This window comes from Pleurodeles waltl, chromosome 1_1 (assembly GCF_031143425.1).
Source record: "Pleurodeles waltl isolate 20211129_DDA chromosome 1_1, aPleWal1.hap1.20221129, whole genome shotgun sequence".
NCBI lineage: Eukaryota > Metazoa > Chordata > Amphibia > Caudata > Salamandridae > Pleurodeles > Pleurodeles waltl.
This window is the reverse complement of record NC_090436.1, coordinates 716,906,566-716,926,029: the sequence shown is the minus strand read 5'-3', so window position 1 is coordinate 716,926,029 and position 19,464 is coordinate 716,906,566. Positions and strand designations below refer to the sequence as shown.

Here is a 19,464-nt window from a genome sequence, read left to right as displayed (position 1 = left end):
CGCCATCCCACTGGAATCCCCCCTGACGTGCAGGTGCTGTCAGTGCTCCATTTCCTTGCAAGTGGGTCTTTTCAGACAACAGTGGCCTTGGCATCAGAGATGTCCCAGCCTATGTTTTCCAACGTGCTGTCCAGAGTGTTGGCTGCCCTGCTGAAACACGTAAGGAGATACATCATTTTCCCTGAGGTGGAAGATTTGGCTACAGTTAAAGGTGACTTCTATGCCCTTGGACATATCCCCAACATCATAGGTGCTATTGATGGGACCCATGTAGCTCTGCCCCCCCCACAGGAGTGAACAGGTGTACAGGAACCAGAAGAGTTATCATTCTATGAATGTACAGATGGTATGTTTGGCAGACCAGTACATCTCTCAGGTAAATGCTTTGTTTCCTGGCTCAGTGCATGACGCCTACATCCTGCGGAATAGCAGCATCCCTGATATGTTGGGTCAACTCCAGAGGCACTGTGTGTGGCTATTAGGAGACTCTGGCAACCTGTCCTCTGGCTATTGACCCCAGTGAGGAATCCTAGGACCAGGGCAGAGGAACGCTACAATGAGGCCCATGGGCGGACTAGGAGGGTGATCGAACGGACCTTCGGCCTCCTGAAGGCCAGGTTCAGGTGCCTCCATATTCCAGGTGGTTCCCTATTCTACTCACCGAAGAAGGTGTGCCAGATCATCATCGCCTGCTCGATGCTTCACAATCTTGCATTGCGACGCCAGGTGCCTTTTCTGCAGGAGGATGGTCCAGATGACAGTGTTGTGGCAGCTGTGGAGCCTGTGGACAGTGATGAGGAGGAAGCCGAGGAAGAAGACATCGACAACAGGGAGTCAGTCATACAGCAATATTTCCAGTGACACACAGGTGAGAACATTTTCATTTTTACCATTACATTCACTGTCACACGTCTTCCTCTATCCAGTGTGTAATTTCATAGCATTATTTGGTAACTGAGTTGTACCTTTCCATTACGGTTTCACAGGTGTGGTTACCAACGTGTGTGATCTGCATGCATCCTTCAAGGACTTGTGATGAGGTATGTTGGCTTTACAACTAGAAACGCATTTTGACACTGTCATTGATAATACATTGTACCAAATCACAGACTGACTCCAGATTGTTTTGTGGTTCAAGGGTGTTTATTTAAGTGCTCAAAAATGGAGGGGGGTTGTAATATGGTGATGGGGGACGGTGGAGGAATGTCCATGGCAGAGTCCAGTCTATTGGTCACACAGGTGCACTGCCCATATGGGCAAAGGAAGTAGAGCTGGGGCAGTTAATGTATGGACAGGGTAACAAAGTGGGACAGTGGGAGGACAATCAGGGTGGTCTAATTTCCTGGCGGGGTCTTGCCATCTTGCTCTGTCCTGTTCCTGGATCTCAGGGACCGCCTGCGGGGTGGTTGTCCGTCTGCAGGGGGTGGGGTGCTGGTGTGGTGGTCCTGTGGCCGGGCGTCTTATCCACTAGCGCCGGCAGAGGTGGTGGGCAGTTCATCGTCCAGGCTAGTGTCAGGGGCCCCTTGGAGTGCCATGGTGTCCCTCAAGGTCTGCTGTATGTCCTTCAGCACCCCTACGATGGTGCCCTGGGCGGAGCTGATGGTCCTCAGCTCCTCCCTGAACCCCAAATACTGGTCCTCCTGCAGGCGCTGGATCTCCTGAAACTTGACCAGGACCGTCGCCATCGTCTCCTGGGAGTGGTGGTATGCTCCCATGATGGAGGAGAGGGCCTCGTGGAGAGTGGGTTCCCGTGGCCTGTCTGCCCCCTGTTGCACAGCAGCCCTCCCAGTTCCCCTGTGTTCCTGTGCCTCCGTCCCCTGGACCGTGTGCCCACTAACCACTGGCCCCAGGTCCCTGTTGTTGTTGGGGTGGTGGGTTCTCCTGGGTTCCCTGTAGTGGTGGACACACCGCTGATTGGCATGTCCTGGGTATGGAGGTTTGGGCCCGCTGGGTGGGTGCTGTGCTAGTGTTACCGGAGGGTGGAAGGTCAGTGTTGGGCTGTGCCTGTGCAAGGGGAACCGACTGTCCCGAGGCCCACGATGGTCCGGGCTGGTCACCAGGATCCAGTAGGGCAGAGCTGCTATTGTCACTGTGGGCCTCTTCTGTGGGTGGAGTGGAGTTGTCTGGACCCTCTGGTGTGGTGACGGTCCTTCGTGATCCTGCAGGGGCATAAGAGCATGATTATTGCATGTGTGTGTGTCATGGTGTGCAATTGGTGGCTCACCGTGTACCCCAGTGCAAGCATTCCTGTGTGGGGATTGGGTGATGATGGCTGGGGGGGTGTTCTGGGTATGTGCAGTGAGCATGCTTTAGTGAGGGGTGACCATGCTTAGTTGTGTCATGCAGGGCTTGGTGTTGGGATGTGTGGTTTGTGTTATTAGTATATTAGTGAGGAGTTGCAGTGATAGGGGATGGGGTGAGGGTGGGGGTGTGTGACAGCATGCAGGTAGGGTGGGGGATATGAAAGTTAAGAATTGACTTACCAGTGTCCATTCCTCCACCGACTCCTCTGAGGCCCTCTGGATGCATGATGGTCAAGACTTGCTCCTCCCATGTTGGTAGTTGTGGGGGAGGAGGTGGGGGTCCGCCACCAGTCCGCTGAACCGCGATGTTGTGCCTGGAGACCGCTGAACGCACCTTCCCCCGAAGGTCATTCCACCTCTTCCAGATGTCCTCCCGATTTCTTGGATGCTGTCCCACAGCGTTGACCCTGTCCACTATTCTGCGCCATAGCTCCATCTTCCTGGCTATGGATGTGTGCTGCACCTGTGAGCCAAATAGCTGTGGCTCTACCCGTAGGATTTCCTCCACCATGACCCGGAGCTCCTCCTCGGAAAACCGGGGGTGTCTTTGGCGTGACATGGGGTGGTGTGGGTGATATGTGGGGTGGTGTCAGTGTTGATGTGTGTGGTGATGTGTAGTGGTGTGTGGTGTTTTGTGCGTGGATGTTGTGTGGGTGATGGTGTTGTGTGCCTCCGTGTGGTGGGATTGTCTGTTCTGTGCTCTCTCTCTGGCCTTCGTGCATAATTTTTGGTCGTAGGGGTTTGTGGGTGATGTGGGTGTGTGTTTTATATTGTGTTGGGTGGGTGGGAGTGGTGTGTGTATGTGTATCAGGTGTGTGTATTTGGAATTGTCCAATGTGGCGGTGTTTTGGAGATGTGTGTGTATTTTGAGCGCGGCGGTGTGTACCGCCAATGGAATACCGCTGTTGAAAGACCGCCGCGTGGATTCGTGGGTCGTAATAGCATGGGCATGTTTCTGTTGGCGTGGAGGTGGAGGATTTGTTTTCGCCACTTTAACACTGACCTTTGGTGTGGCGGACTTTTGTGGGTGTCTGAATTTCGTCGGATTCCGAGATGTGGGTCATAATAGCTGTGGTGGAGTTCCGCGGCAGCGGCGGTGTATTGGCAGTCTTCTGCACGGCGGTAAGCGCCTTTTACCGCCAATGTTGTAATGACCCCCTTAGTTCCTTTTATAGAAGTCAAAAATCTCCAGCCGGACGAAGCTGCAGGCTGTAGTCAACGAGGGATGCACAAGACTGATACCCATTTTGTGAGGAGTCGCTGGGCAGGATTTGCTGCTAAGGAGAAGAACATAGTGGGAGCTGCTTGAAGTCAGGCTGACCGGTGATGCACCTTCGGCGGATAAAGGAGCAGGTAGGTCATGGTCTCCTCTTGGATCTAAGAGCAGTTTTTAGCCAATAATTATTTGTCTCAAGTTTTGCGTTTCGGCTATCTTGGCACCTTGAGACCCACTTCCAAGGGTCCAGGACTGGAGATGGGCCACTTGGAGGGCCCGAAAGCACTCAAGCTGGACCAGATGAGGTTTAAGATGATTGGAGCCTTTAGTGTCCCTGAGGCTGCTTTGTCTGGTTACTTGTTCAGCAGCCGGTCAGTGAACTGAACTTCATTGGTCTTTGCTGCTTAGTTGCACAGAGTGATATCTTCACTCTGGAGGGAGGTCCTTGGCAATTTTCAGAAGGATAGAGGTCCTCTGGTGTTTTGTAGAGTTTGTCTAATGTCCAGTCAACCCCTCAGCAGTGATTGTTGATTCCTGGGTGCAGCAGGCACTGCCTTTTTCATTGTGCAGCAGGTGTTCTGTTCTCGAGCCTTAAGTCTTCCTTATTGCTGACCTTCTTGTGTCCTTGTAATCTGATCTGCAAGACTAGGGGTTCCCACTAAATACTGAATTTAGTGGAGAATGGGTCATCTTCCTTAGGTGGCTACACTCACTATGTGACTACTTCCTATGGGCAATGGTCACTATCATATATCTGATTGGCTATTTTCCTACCATGCAAGATGGAGGAAAATGAAATGGAGGGGGTCACCTCACTTGCAACACCTAAGGGGTGGTGCAGGCTAGAGGTGGCCGCTCCTCCTGTCCTTTGTGCATTTTCCTGTCATTGTTCCCACCAAATGTGGGGGTTTGCAACAGAGGCTGCCATCTGCTGCTAGCAGCTGGGCGAGGGGTCGAGTTTCAAGGGCACAAAGCTCTGCACATTCCTGGGGGAGGAGGTGTAACATCACATCTCAGGAAGGGCTTTGTTTTCTTAACCGAGAGAGCAAAGGCTCTCACCCCAGGGTTCCAGAATATTGTCTAGTGGTGGCAGGCTGGTTATGTCTGACCAGTAGCCATGCCAGTGTTAGTTAGCTTTTGCAGGGATCACCTCTAAGGTGGCCACTGGGTACCTTTTGAAATAAATCCAATGCTGGTACCAATTTGGATTTATTGATCTGAGTTGTTTGATACCAACCAACCCAGGTTTCAGAGTGGCCATCATTTAGCTGTGAAACTCATACTGACCAGTGTCCAGCACATGTATTAAAAATGGCTGCTCTGTTCACTTACTATGTCCTAGGCTTGGCACGGACACAGCAGGGGCATATTGCTCATTCAACTATGCCCATACATGCAGTATACTAAACCCTGCCTTAGGGCTGAAAGGCCTGCCAGAGGGGTGACTCAGCTATATTACATGCAGTGTGTAGTGGACAGGTCACACAGGTTGTGTGCCATGTCAGTTTTGCATTTTAGGACTGCACCAGCACACTCAGCCTGCAATGGCAGTGCTGGGTGCACTTGGATGCAGGGTCCCTAAGGGTGGCACACTCTGTGCTGCATCCTTCATGGGCCCATCCTTAGTACCCAATGCCCTGGGTACCTAGGTACCATTTACTAGGGACTTATAGTGGATGCTAAAGGTGTTGCCAATTGTGCTAATGCCTCATAACAGTTTTGGGAAAGAGATCTGGCCCAGGGAACGTGGATAGCAGGGGCCCTGGGCACTAACAACTTTGAAACCACTTCAAAATCCAGGCTAAAAAGTGGGGGCTAACCATGTTAAAAGAGGCACTTTCCTACAGCCTGTAGACTGTGTCCTAGGTTACATGACTAGGTGTAGTTGAAAGTTGTCTTTGTGTAATCCGCCCAGACAATATCACTAAGAGGGACTGGGTGTTGGCAGGATGGGCCATTCTGACCTCGTAAGGGGGGCAGAGCTATCCCCTACCACACTTGCACTTCAAAGGAGCTGCCTCAGCACCCACACAAAGCACTTTGCTCTAGCCTTATGTGACTCCGGACATCCTGGCACCAGGACAGGAAGGAAGGACATTTTAGAATCACATGTGGGGGAGAAGTGTAGACGTTTCTCCCACTTCAAAGCTGGCGCCAGGTATAAATATTAGACCCTCAGAGAAACTCTTCAATACACTCCTCGACCTGCAGAAGTCTAAAGAAGGACTGCCTTGTACTCCAGAGGACTGCCTTGCTGCTTGAGGTCTGCCTTTGTTTCTCAGACAACTGCCCCACTGCTTGAGGCCTGCCTTGTTCCACTGAAGACAGCCCTCCTCTTTAAGGCCTGGCTTGTTCTTCCGAGGACTGCTCTGCTGCTTGAGGCCTGCTTTGCTGCTTCGAGTAGAGAGGACCTCCTATTCGGAGTGAGCTACAGGGTCAAAAAAACTCTAAACGTCTCCCTGAAACTGCCTAGCTTACCTTCTGCAACTGGCCCTGCCGGGATCTGCAAATGGACCTGCCTGGACCTGAAGCTGGACCTGTCTGAGCTCTGCTGAACACTGCTGGAGTAAGTTCCTGAGCCCCAACAGATGTTCCCCAGGTCCTGGACCCCTGGCTGGTATAATTTTGGTCTCAAATCGCTTATTATGTTTTTTTCTATTTTTCGAAAATGGGGTGGGATTTTTCCCCAGTTGTGTTTTCACTTTATTTCTCTTTAAGTGCTTCTTAAGTACTTTCCACATTGCCTCTAAATTTAGCCTTAGTGCTTTTGCAGCAAGCTACCAGAGGGTTAAGCACAGGATATTTTAGTGACTTTTGTGGTTCAACCTGACAGGGACTGTGGTTGTAGCTTGAGGAGGTTACACAGCGTCTCCAATCAAAAAACAAATATCCTACATTGCCCACTCCACCCCATTGGGTCAGACTTCTGTCACCAACCCAGTGAAAGCTCTATCCATAAAGACAACCGACAGAGGCCACTGACAGCTGTTAGTGTGAAGGGCCAGGCCCTTGTCCATCCACTGACAGGTAGAGGCTCCAAGTGGATGCTTTGGGCAGGCCTTACTTCCAGCCTTGGGGCTGGCAAGGAGTTCCCTATTTGCTCTTGAGATTTCCCCGACAAAAGATGCGCATCAGAGTGGGAGGAAACGGCTGCGGAAATAAGATACACTATTTTCAAGCTCCTTTTCACCAGTCTAGGGGTCGTGTCCTGAAACTGGCTGCTCAGACCAGGGTCTATACCCTGAGGCTGAACAGGTATCTGGCAAACCAGGACTTCCAGGGGGAACCACCACCCCCTTAAGGGTGACACACTCTGTCTGGGTCAAGCAGGGGTCTGCCTGATGCAGGTCTCCTACCCTCTGTATCAGTGATGCCACAGGCAACACCTCCAGCTCAGGAGTAGCCTCACCAGGGTCTGTAAAATCTTTGTGTTTGTGACTGTTCCTAAAACTTAATCTGTATCCCTCTGGGGTGAGGCCAAACGTTGTGATAAGGGCTGCTTTCTTGGGGGTGTAGGGAATCTAGTTACCCACTTCTTTTCCCAACAGGCTATCCCTCACAATAGTTGGCATATGCCTCCAATACTAGTCCCACAAAACCCATCTGGGACCCAAAGCATTTGTAAGGCTATCACATAACCTGAGAACCACTTATCAATTACATCCCCCACTTCAAAGCTAGGCACCAGGTGTTTGGGTATTTGGATTCTGTTGTCTCTACTGGACTTTCATTGCCACCATTACTACTGGAACCTGCATTTTCAGGTCCAGCTCCTTGAGACTTATTTCATGAGCCAAAAAGAGTTTCTTTTCTTCCAGAGCTAACTCCCTCTCTTCCAGAGAATTGGGGTATTTGTTGAGGGGTTGGAAGCCCCAGGGAGGCAACAACCACAAGCCTTTTCAGGGTGAACCAAAAACGTCAGTCACTAAATTAACCTGTGCTTAATCCTCTGGTAATTTTGTACACATGCATTGATGCTCGGCTTAGAGGCAATGTTTAAAGTACTTATACAGCACACAAACAGAAACAAAGTGAAAACACAATACAAGAAAAATGCCAAACCAATTTAGAAAAACAGAGTTAATCTTAAAAAATAACAAAAAGACAAAAAGAACAAAAGACAAAACATCAATCAATAGAACTGGAGATATGCAATTTTATAGTTCTTAGTGAAAATAGCACCTAAAAGCACAAAGCTCCACTTGCTAACATATTGTCACACTACGGTAGGGGAAAGTCACATGTTCTGGACCAACTAAAATGGAGTGTAGGCTGGCACAGAGCCCATGTTAGTCCCACTGGAAAATGTTCTTCCAAGTCTGGTGAAAAGATTTCCTTTGGTGTTGGAGAAGGCTGCGAGGAGAAGGCTGAACATTGCAAACGGTTGTCATTGTACTGTGAAGAGTAAGGGTGGGCAGAACTTGCGGAGATTCACTCTGTGGAATTCCATGGAGTTACATGAAAATAATGTGAGATACAGCGCAGTTCCGCAAATGGGTGAAAATCAGCATTTTACGCTGTTCCCACTGGTTTTTAGTACCAAGAGCTCATCCTGCACTAAAAAATCAGTGCAAATGGCACAACGTGGCACGCCAGAGAGTGCTGCTGCTCTAGTTGCTTTAGCTGCCACCTGAGTAGATTTTCTACTCGAGCAGCAGCTTTGTAACCGTGAATGTTGCGAACACCCGTGACTGTTCGCAGTGAGCACATCTCACTGGGGTACCCCCTAGAACCTGAAAATCACCCTAGGAAATGCCAATTCTCACTGCCCAAATTACCATTGGTGAGCCACATGTTAGAAAAAACTCCGCCATGTGGCAGTTGGCAGAATTTGGCAGGAAATCTGCATTGCAGTTGTAATGCGGGGTGGCCAAAATTACGCCAGCTCCACAGGTGGAGAGGAATTCATTGTCCACTTCTAGTGAAGAGGAGGCCAGGAATAGTGAGCAGTCATAGCTGTAGCACAAACAGCCTATCAAGTGTCGTGGATGGTGGTTGCTGTAGCTAAATATTGGCAGTCATCACAGGCTGTCGTTGCTGTAGTGCAAAGTGCAGTTCTTGCCTTGCCTGCTGCAATGGATAGTCATTGCTGGTGCAAAGAGCCGGTTTCACCAGAGCTTCGTGTTGATGGTTGTTGCAGGCAGCAGAGTCTTGGTGTGAACGAACCCCTGCGTGTTGGTGAAAAGCCCAAACAATGATTTCCACCTTTTTTCTTAGGAGGAGTACTTGCTGATGCCAACTAAGGATCCAGGACCTGGAGGGACACCGCTTGGGGATAAGGATTCATTCCAGCAGAGGTCGTCATCAGGGAGGTCCAGTTGCAGAAAGTGAGCTAGGAATTTTCGGGGGGGACTCTGAATCTTGCTGTGCCCCTACAACTCACACAGGTCAGCCAACTGACCCTTAGAGTCACTCTGGGTAGCATGGGATGAAAGCAAGCAGGTAAAATGTTCCTTCTCAACAGCAAGGCAGGCTTTCAAGCAGCAGGGCACCAGATTTTCGAAGTCACAAATTGCTTTATATTAAGTATCTACCTCCTAAAATTGCCTCAGTTTCAACATAAGCCAATGGGGAAAATACATTCCCCCTTTCTTGTCTACATCTCCCATTTTTTTAACTCTTCCCATACCTCCCTGTCTCCCTGGGGATAGCCGAGCATCTATGCGACCCTCATGCACATCCCAGACTGTACTTTGTGGCCCCTGAGAAAATATTTATGAGTACCTATGCTTTAGGGGCTACCTTAGGGGTGCCTTACAAGTATCAAAAAGAAAAGTTTAGGCATGGTTAAAGGTTTATTTTGCCACCTCACACGGCAGTTTAAAACTGCACACACAGGTTGAAATGATAGTCATGAGACGTGTTTTACAGTGTTTCTTCAGTTGGTGGTACAATGAGTGCTTCTGTCCACTAGTAGCATTGAATTTACAGGCCCTGGGTATTGAGTACAATTTACTAAGGACTTACAAGTAAATTAAGTGTGCCAATTAGGTGTAGTTCAATTTTGCCATGTTTTAGAAACGGAGAACAAGCCTTTTAGCACTGGTTAGCAGTGGTTAAGTGCAGAGTCCTGCTGCCAACAAAATGGTGTCAGCAATTGAAGGCTAAAATCTCGGGATGATCCTGGAAAAAGGGCCAGCTCCAACAGTAGTTATGCTGAACAAGTTCACCCGGGGTCACTAACACATGTTAAGAGAATTTTGAACAAAAATCGAAACAAATGCATAGAGTTACACATGTATATCCATTATAAAAACATACCTGACACTACCGCACAGTACTTTTTGTGTGAAGTTTGCTTATTGTTGAATTGGTGGACGTTCACTGATCTTTTTCGTCTGTATATGCGGTGTGCGTTCCCTGTCACAGCCATGGTTTGATTAAAGGGCTCAATAAATATGATGTCTTCGCTTATTTTTATAAAGCCCATCTGTAAATAATAACAAGAATAAAGCTCAAAGTATGTATTAAAAAGCATATTGTACCAAGAACACATTTAAGCGAAACATCCATCAGTACATTGCATTTGTACATTGTAGGAATATTTTGCATGTTTAAAAGCCTCCGCCGGAGTTCATCACATAAAACCTTTGTATAATTAATTAATACTCATCACAGATATATCTCTTTTAGAATTGTTTTTACTTTTCGAAAGAAAGAAATCACATTCCCACTTTGTGTTCTTGTAGGTTTACAAGACATCCTGTAAATAACATACATTACAATAATGAAAAGAGTAACACAATGATGATTATGATGACGAATATAACCAACACAATCTGGCATTTTAAATATGCAATTTAAGCAATATCTAAGTCTTTTCTCGTTTTCAAATATAAGTTTATTTTGTTGTTGATTTGGATATTTTTTTGTACATTTGAGTAATTGTGTTGAAATACTTTTAGCAAGTTCGCAGTGGATTTCTGTGCAGGAACAATTACCGTTTTGTTTTGCAAAAACCTCAAACAAAACAGTGCGGGTTGGTAAGAAAATGTCATAAACTGATTTACAACTGTCATCTGGCAAATGTCAAAGTGTTTACTCAGTTAACCTTTCCTTAAATAAATAATGTCCATTGATATTTTCATTTTGAAGCCGTTTCTTGAAACGCCTATTCCAAAGGGAATCTAATTTTCTTACTTCTGTGACGTCCTTGTCATGCTGTAATGCATTCACAACATCCTCCACAGAGTAATTGGGAGACAAGTATGATGCATGGCAAAGATGCGGACAGTCCAGCGTGGACTGTTCAGGTCGACTTTTACGTCTGCCTCAGAATGGCCTGGAGTTTGTAAGTGTAATCAAAACATAAGGTCGTTGGCAACAGTCACATCAACACTTTTACTCAAAGGATCTGCATGTCTTTCATCTTATGAGTATCTTATGAGTAATTCAATAGACGTCTTTAGAGCAGAACAAACCTCACATTTAATACTATGTTTTTTTCAGTGCATATGTTATCATTGCTGCCAGCTGCTATTTTGGTTTCTGTTATTGTTGTTCTCAGAAAGGGAGATTAGGTAATAATAACCACATATGTTTTAGGATTTCCAATACAGTTACCTAAATGTCGTGAGCCAGAGAGAGGGTCCTAGGGCAGCGTGAGGAATACTGAGGAACTACCGAGTGGATCGGTAGTTCCAGGTCCGGTTCCCCTCTGAGTCATCATTCTCACGCCTGTTTCCCCTACAGATTTTAGATGATTTCAGCACCTGACATTTCTGGGGAAAGCAAGCAATATTTTTGTTAACATCCTGAACCGCATAATTCCTGAAGTGGCCAGTAGCAGCAGTGTTACCGGGTATCTTGCAATAATAGCCTAGGAGTTATTGTCAGGGCAATGCTACAGCATTGTGTGCACGTGAGCTCACTTGCAAGTCCAGGGCACTGCGAGGGCTGTGCCATCATGCGAATAAACCACCTAACCATGGCCATCCCTTACAAAAACAGGGGTCCCAACTTCATCTCACAACCATGCAGCCACCATTCCCAGGTGGTTAGCACTGAGGAGCGTATTGCCTCAAAACACACTGTGGAGGCAATTCAGGGAGCATTCAAAATGAACAGAAGAACAGCACAATCTGATAGGCATTTTCTTTGACTAACGTTCTAGCAGATCAGTCAGAAAATAAGTGATTTAAGACAGTGAATGACTTGTCTCTTCCAACTTTTGGAACCAGCAACTGTGCGAGATGAAACAACGCACCACTTACGTATTTTTTAGGAAGTATGGAAACGTGATTCCTCAATTAAATGATCGAAGTGTTGCGCTCTGCATCCATAATGAAGATATGAAAGAAGGTAAACGTTTATCATTTGGAAATGTGCTGCCCCGTATATACATATATAGATTGACCTTAAATCTTCAAATTAAAGATCATGAAAAAGGCAGCGGATAGTAAAATAAGTCATTTCTTTAATGCTTGCAAATGGAATTTCCTGTGAATGTGGCACTGCCAGTACTAATGAAGGGTGTATACGGATAAGCAACGCCTTCATGTTGTCTCTATGGGTATGCAAAATCAGATATGGTACCATGCTACCATCCTGGTGGAACACCTTGTGCCCAAATTGCAAAGAGAGTTGTAAACTGAGTAAAGTATGTCAAGACTACAGCTGAGGAGACGTTTTGCCTATTTGGGGTATTCAAGGATCAATACGAGGCCTTACTGAAGCTTGAATTACAGTGTAGTAATTTCTGTAACCTTATGTTGCTCTTTAGACTCAAAATTACTGTAAATTACACAATTATGCCCGTTTATGTAATTATGAGTTGTTTGGCACAACAATTCTACCACAGGAGAAAAAATGAACTTGGCAGGCGTCTGATGACTGCTGCTGATCGTGTTCTGTTGTGTTTATTGCATTTTGGACATGAGGGTGCATTTTGGGCTAAGAAAATGGAGCTAAGTGCTCGGTTATGGTCCTTTCATAGTTCTGCATAATCTCATGTAATTGTATTGTAATTTTCATGTAATTATGCTACAGCAAATTACACAAGTTACACTCATCCCTAATTCTTACCCAAACAGGAGCAATTTACATGTTATAAGGAACATGCACAACGGTATGGGTTTTCTAAAATAAACTTATTTGCATCTCTTATTTCGACTTAGAAGCCCGCATGCCCATGTGTTGTGTGAGTATAAATCGGAAAATGCCTTCTTTAGTTTGTTAATAACTTTTTAGCGTCGTTTGAAGAATCTTCACAAAACTTTCCAAAAATGATGTAATTTCAGTTGTTGCAGTGATTTAAGTAATCTCTTTTATCAAGGGATCAGCATATTAACATCTATAAAGCAGATACAATATCTTTGTAAATAAGTCACCAGTAGTTTAATCAAACGTACATTACATAAATGTACACATTATAATGTTTGATAAAAGTTATTGACATAATTTTTGTTTACTAAAGACTAAAATAACATCAATCTACATCAATCTGTCTTTAAGTCTTTCTTGTAACATTTTGAAGGTCCCAAAGTGCAACCATGTAACTAACTACAAGAGGGCCCTGCACACCAGCTGATCATCACATAGTTTCCTTGAAGACCATCAAAGTCACGGGTGCCAGAAGACAAACAGTGCTGGCGGTCTTCCGCCTACCATATTACGGGTACGGCTGGATTTCTGTCTCACTTTGGGCAGAAATCCAGCAGTAGTTGTGCTGGCGGGTGGAGGCGCATGGGCGATTCCACTACGGGCCCGGCCCTGCCAGGGGGACACTGCCCACCTTATTATGTGCAGTAATACGGTGTGGCAGTGTCCTGATGGTGGGGTGCTTCCAGAGGTGGAAGCGCCCCTTCCCGTTCTCTGCCGGACGACCTCATCCCCGGACCAGGTAAGTTGATTGTCTGACAGGAGAGGGGGTGGGAGGGTGGGGGGTGTTCTATGTGCATGTGTGAGTGGGTGTTTGTGTGTGTGTATGCATGTATGGATGGGTGTGTATATGCCTGTATGGATGGGTGTGTGCATTCATGGTTCAATGTGTGCATGAGTGCTGAGCAGAATGCAAGTATGGATGCGTGTGAGTGAATGCATGTAGGTAAGTGTAGGTGAATGAGTGTATGTGTGGTGTGTGTGGGTGTCTGTGTGCGTGTGCATGTATGTGGGGTAGGGCGTGCGGTACCTGGAGGGGAGCGCTGTACCTGGAGGGGGGCGCTGTACCTGCAGGGGAGAGGGGGTCTTTGTGCTTGCTGGGGGTGATGGGGGAGTCGCCTACCAGTGACAGGGAAGAAATTTCCAGTCACCGATAACCTTTCTGCCAGGGTTTTTGTGGTGGTGCTACCGCCGTGGAAACCCTGGTGGAAAGGCGGTTCCTAATACCACTGGTGGTCTTCTCTGGTCAGCTGGGTCAGAGAGGCTCACCTCTGGCCCAGTGGGTCCAACCACCATGGCGGTATGAGTGGAAATGTGGTGAGTTGGTAGCGACCAACCCGCCACACTCATAATGTGGCGGTCCTCACCACTAGCCTGTTGGCGGTGAAACTGCCACCTTGACCTGGCGGTCAGGAGACTGACAGGGTCATAATGACCACCTATGTCACACCTACAAGATCAGGAATCACATGACTACTACGCAGTAGCTCACAGCTTAAATGGTTAAATTACTACACTTAGTTACTTACCGTTGGAAAGGACAATGTCCATGAATGCTAACAGTTTTGATAGGGAGTGAGACACACTAAACAATCTTCATTTGGGAAAAAACCTGCACAAGACCTTGCAAGACAAATGACACACCACATGCCTGTACATAGGAATTGTCAACCTACCAATCTGTATTCACCACACGTCAGTGATATATCATCAGTAACACAGCTCCTGATAGGCTAGCTGTCTCCCACTACAAGTCACACAGAGGAATGGGTACACTGAACATCTCTAATGATGTACCTGACCATGAGCAGCACTGTCATGAGGCAATTTGTGAATGACACACCTGACAATACACACACAACATACCTGTATGTTACTGGAAGTAATGAGTGATCAGCTCAGTCCTACATTCAGGTGTACCTTCCTTATCAACCTCCTCATCTCTTTCCATATCCCCAGCATCAGCCACTGGTCCAGCTGCTCCTCCTCATTATCCAGTAATGGAATCTGTCGTCTCAGGTCCAGATTGTGTAGCATGCAGCGGGCAACTATTATCTGGCATACCTTTAGGGGACTGTAGAGGAGGGCACCTCCAGAGATGTGGAGGCACCTGAATGTGGCCTTCAGGAGCCCAAATCTTCCTTCAATAACACACCTCGTTGTGACGTCGGCCTCATTGAAATGGTGTTCCCCATCCATGGTAGGGTACCTCAGTGGTGCAAGCAGCCACGGAAGGTTAGGATAGCCAGAGTCACCTGTGTGCACAAAGGTAGGACCTGTCACAATACTGGTAGAGGCACAGGGCTGAATGAGATGATAGTTGACATTACAGTGACACACATCCTATTGAAAACATACCTATGAGCCACGCTCTTTCTCTCTGTAGCTGTGCCACCATGTGTGGGACATTGCTGTTCCTCAGAATGAAGAAGTCGTGCACTGATCCTGGATACGTGCCCGTCACTTGGGAGATGTACTGGTCCGCGAGACACACCACCTGTACATTGATGGAGTAGTAGTGTTTCCTGTTCCTATAGACTTTTTCATTGGCCATGGGAGGGACCAAAGCAATGTGGGAGCTATCTATGGGCCCAATCACATGAGGGATATGTCCAATATGATAGAAGTCAGCCTTAATAGTAGGCAAATCCACATGCTGCAGGAACCTAATGTAGCTGTCCAGGTGTTTCAGTAAAGCAGACAGTACACCTGTCAACACAAGACTGAACATGGGCTGTGACATGCCTGCTGCCAAAGCCACTATAATCTGGAAAGAGCCAGAGGCAAGGAAGTGTAGCACAGACAATACCTGTACTGTGGAAGGGATGGCATAGGGATTAAGTATAGCAGGCAACAGACCTGGCTCCAGCTGGGTACACAGTTCCATTATGGTGTTATGATTCAGACGATAGGTCTGGATGATGTGTCGCTCCTCGAGGGTCCACTAGGAAGAGGTACACTGGTGCATGTCTCAGTCTCCCCAAAACCGGGTATCTAGGATTGAGAGGAGAGATTTTACAACTTGATGACCACTCAACACATGCTGGATAACAAGACGCTCGTTGCACACAACATTCACTTGTGACAGGCCCCAATAGTCACCACATACCATTATGGCCATATACAGGGCCCATGTTGGCCAGCCTAGCTGTTCGTTACAGGGCCTGGACAACAGCATGAAACACACATCACATGTCCAATGGTTCATGTACAAGCTGCATATTATTCCAGCACGTCCCCATTTGTAAATATGCCACTGCATCATATGGTTACACTGCCTATGAGGAACCGAGCCGCTGGTCATGCCCTTGACTTGAGACGAGCTCATCCTACACCACTGTGGCATGATGATCAAATTCATGGGCCTAGCCATGATGGCTGAACATAGGCCGACAGTGCATTTGGTACATATGTCTAGTATGATGCATTTTTTATAACTTTACAAACCATCATATGTGCCTAAAATGGCAGCCGCCTCTCTTGTGTGCACTGGACAGATGGAAGTGACATAATTTTGCCGGCGTATGTCGTCATGACGGTAGGCGGTCTCAACCGCATGCAGCTCCTCATTGGATCACATTGCTGCCTATGGGGAACTGGGGCCAATGATGATCACCGCCGACGCTGACGGTCATGTATGCGGCGGCCGTCACCGCCATTTCCTGCCACCTAGCTCACTTGACTCCTGACACTCGTGCAAGCAAGGTCTCCACTATGTGAGCTGCTGCGCACTGTCTCTGGGAGCCACCATGCCAGGTCCTACAGTGGATAGGGCCCCAGTCTTCACCCAGAAAGAGCTGGAGAAGTTTGTGAATGGGGTCCTACCCTGTATGGACAGCTGTATGGGGCACCAGAGGAGCAGGTGAGCCCAATTATATTGGCCTGCGTGATAGGGGTGTGTGAGGCTGTAAGGTGTTTCCACGCCACCCAGGGAGTGGATGCATGCAGGGGCCATGTAGTACATGCGTTTGTGATGTGAAGACACATTGGTGTGGGCATGTGATGAGTATGATGTGAGTAGCCCACTGCTGCTGATGTGTTGCCCCTGTATATGACTTTTTCTTCTGTCCATGTCACCCATGCAGGTCAGCTCCCAACAGAAGAAGGGCATATGGCATGCCGTCACCAAACAAGTGCGGTCCCTGGAGGTCCATAGCCAGCAGAGCACACACTGCAGAAAGTAGTGGGAGGTCCTGAGACGCAGGGCCCAGAAGATCATGGAGGCACAGCTGGGGACGTCCTCCCAAAGAGGGAGGGGTGCCCGTTGGACCCTGACCCCTCCTAATGTCCCGCATATTGGCAGTGGCCTATCCTGAGGTAGATGGGCGCTTGAGGGCAGCAGGGCAGCCACAAGGGCTTGAGTAAAGAGCTCCCACTTCCCATATGATAGGCCTTGTTTGGGATATGGTGGATTACGTATGGGCAGATGTGCATGTGATCAGTGGTCGATGGACATGCACAATGGGTATCAGTGTCAGGAATAAGGCCATGCACGGTCCAGGTCCCATCCGAAACTCCGCTGCACGGCTCTGCGGCACTTTATGCGCACCACTTGTCATCCGCTCTTGTTCCAAAGGTGGCCATCAGCGTTGTCTGCCCTGTGGCAAAGCTCATAGAGCTGCAGGTTCAGGACAGAGGTGGACAAGATGCACTTATCAGTGCTATTCCATGAAGGGACTATAATTCCCATGTTTTTAGAGGCAGCAGCCATCTTAGGGTGTGGCAGGCCTATAAAGCCCAGCTACACCCAAGCACGTTTCTCACTATTTTGAAGACTTCAATGCAGTCAGACCTCATGGGGGGGTTCTCTGAAGAAGAGCAGAGTTCCTGCATGGCAGAGTGACATCCAATCGAAGTATCCTTGTTTCTATGGTGAATTCAAAAACGAGTAGGTCATACTCATAGCGGTAAGGCCTTGATGAATCCAATTTTGGAGGAAGTCATTACTTCCAGAAGTTAGCACAACGAGCAAAGCGTTTTCAGTTTCCAGAGTACAGCAGCCTTGGTGTGACGATCAAACGCATTTCAGTTCACAGATGTAAAGCGCTCTAGGCACGACAATTCAAGCGCATTAGTCCACAGGTGTAAAGCGCTCATGGCACAGCAATTCAAGCGCTTCAGTCCATAGATGTAAAGCGCTCTTGGCACAACAATTCAAGCGCTTCAGTTGACAGATGTAAAGCGCTCTTGGCACGGCAATTCAAGCGCTTCAGTCCACAGGTGTAAAGCGCTCTTGGCACGACAATTCAATCGCTTCAGTCCACAGGTGTAAAGCGCTCTTGGCACGACAATTCAATCGCTTCAAGTTCAATGAGTAAAAACTTTTCGCCCTTTATAGTTGTGAATGTGAAAATATTTTTGGAGATAAGCAAATCATAGTTTTCATTGTTTTTTGGAAAGCATAATATGTGAAAAGCATATTTAATTCTTTGAGATTTTCTAGGTTAGGATTAAAGGTTTATGTTATGAATTCATAGATGTTACAGGATTGATATTCTGAGTACGATCATATTCCAAAGCTCTTGCCATCTCTTGGTTCAGAGGTCGTAGTTTATTCTTGTTCCATGATGATCATGTCCAAAGCTCTTGCCATCTCTTGGTTCTGAGTTCGTAGATTATTCTTGTTCTTTGATTCAAAGAATGGGCTTTGCCCTCATTTCAAAAGGGGTCTCCATCTGATATCTCGGAGATGCATTTAGTCAAGAGTCTACTGATGAGTTATATTTCTATCAATGAGTAAGTGCATATTTGTTCTAACCTTTTCTTTTCTTTTCAGATCTCTCTCCCCGCTGTTCCCTACCCTAATTCCCTTCCCCCGACTGGCTTCATCATAACTCTGTGCTATAATAGCTTTCTGAGTTGGTGACACCAGAAGGTTGGCCTTTTGTTCAGCAACATGCAGATCCTGAGGAAAGGGCATTGTGACAATCAGTCACCCTGCCAGGCTCTGAATCGGTCATGTGTGGCTATACACTGCTGTCAGTGTATATCCAATGGACAATTTTGATGGTTGGGTGAACGTTGACACCCTATGCATTGTGTCAGACCACCTTCTTCCATCTACATCAATGTACCTGAGGTTTGAGTGCTATCACATCAGTATGTGTCTCCCACTATGACAGAGAATATGTCTATCTTGCACAGTGGCTGCTATGGACTGATTGTGGGGTTGGCATCAGGCGTCCTCAACATGGATGGCCTAAATGGGACCATATTCAGGACATGACCCCTTACCCTGCTGACATATGTTACCCTAAGAGGGTAGGATATGTGTAGGGAAACAACCATGGCATTCTGCTACATGTGATTCTATGTGTGCAAACAACACAACAAAATCTATTGTAGCAGCTGTCATTCTGTGGTTTAGCCTTTCCAACTATGTTATGGTAGTAGATGTGGTAAGTCCCCTGGGAGGTTCCTGGAGTCTAACACTATTGTTTAATTGTTATGCATAACATCGCCCTGGCAATCACAATGCTGCTATGCAGTGTTTCAGCCTTGCCAATTCACTAAGTCAAGATGTTCTCACAATAGCTGGATTATGCAATTCACAATGTGTATTTTCTGATATGCACTGTCATTGTAATGGTATTGTATGCAATTAGGTAATTGGTGAGATGTACATGTTGATCTGTGTTAATGGTTAGTAGGTATTGATCCTTTTCCACCCTATTTTTCTCTCTCTCTCCCTCCCTCTCCTTCTCTCTCTTTGTGTGCATCAACGTCATCAGGTGAAGGAGAAGGAGAAGGGGCACTGATGAGTGGGGAAGCAGCAGTCCACGGGACCCAGGAAGCTGACACCAGCGAAGCCGAAGGGACCAGTGGGACGGAGGGCGAGGAGAGTGC

General features: G+C 47.3%; 1 protein-coding gene across 2 annotated transcripts in view; it reads right to left on the bottom strand.

Annotated features, from left to right (window-relative positions):
- The window catches only part of ADAMTS19 (ADAM metallopeptidase with thrombospondin type 1 motif 19), a 1,141,020-nt gene that overhangs the window by 944,080 nt on the left and 177,476 nt on the right, over positions 1-19,464 (bottom strand). For both annotated transcript variants that reach the window (XM_069227292.1, XM_069227293.1), the window contains exon 3: positions 9,781-9,949. In XM_069227292.1, coding sequence (XP_069083393.1) covers positions 9,781-9,949 — 169 coding nt within the window. The remainder of the gene's footprint in view (positions 1-9,780; positions 9,950-19,464) is intronic.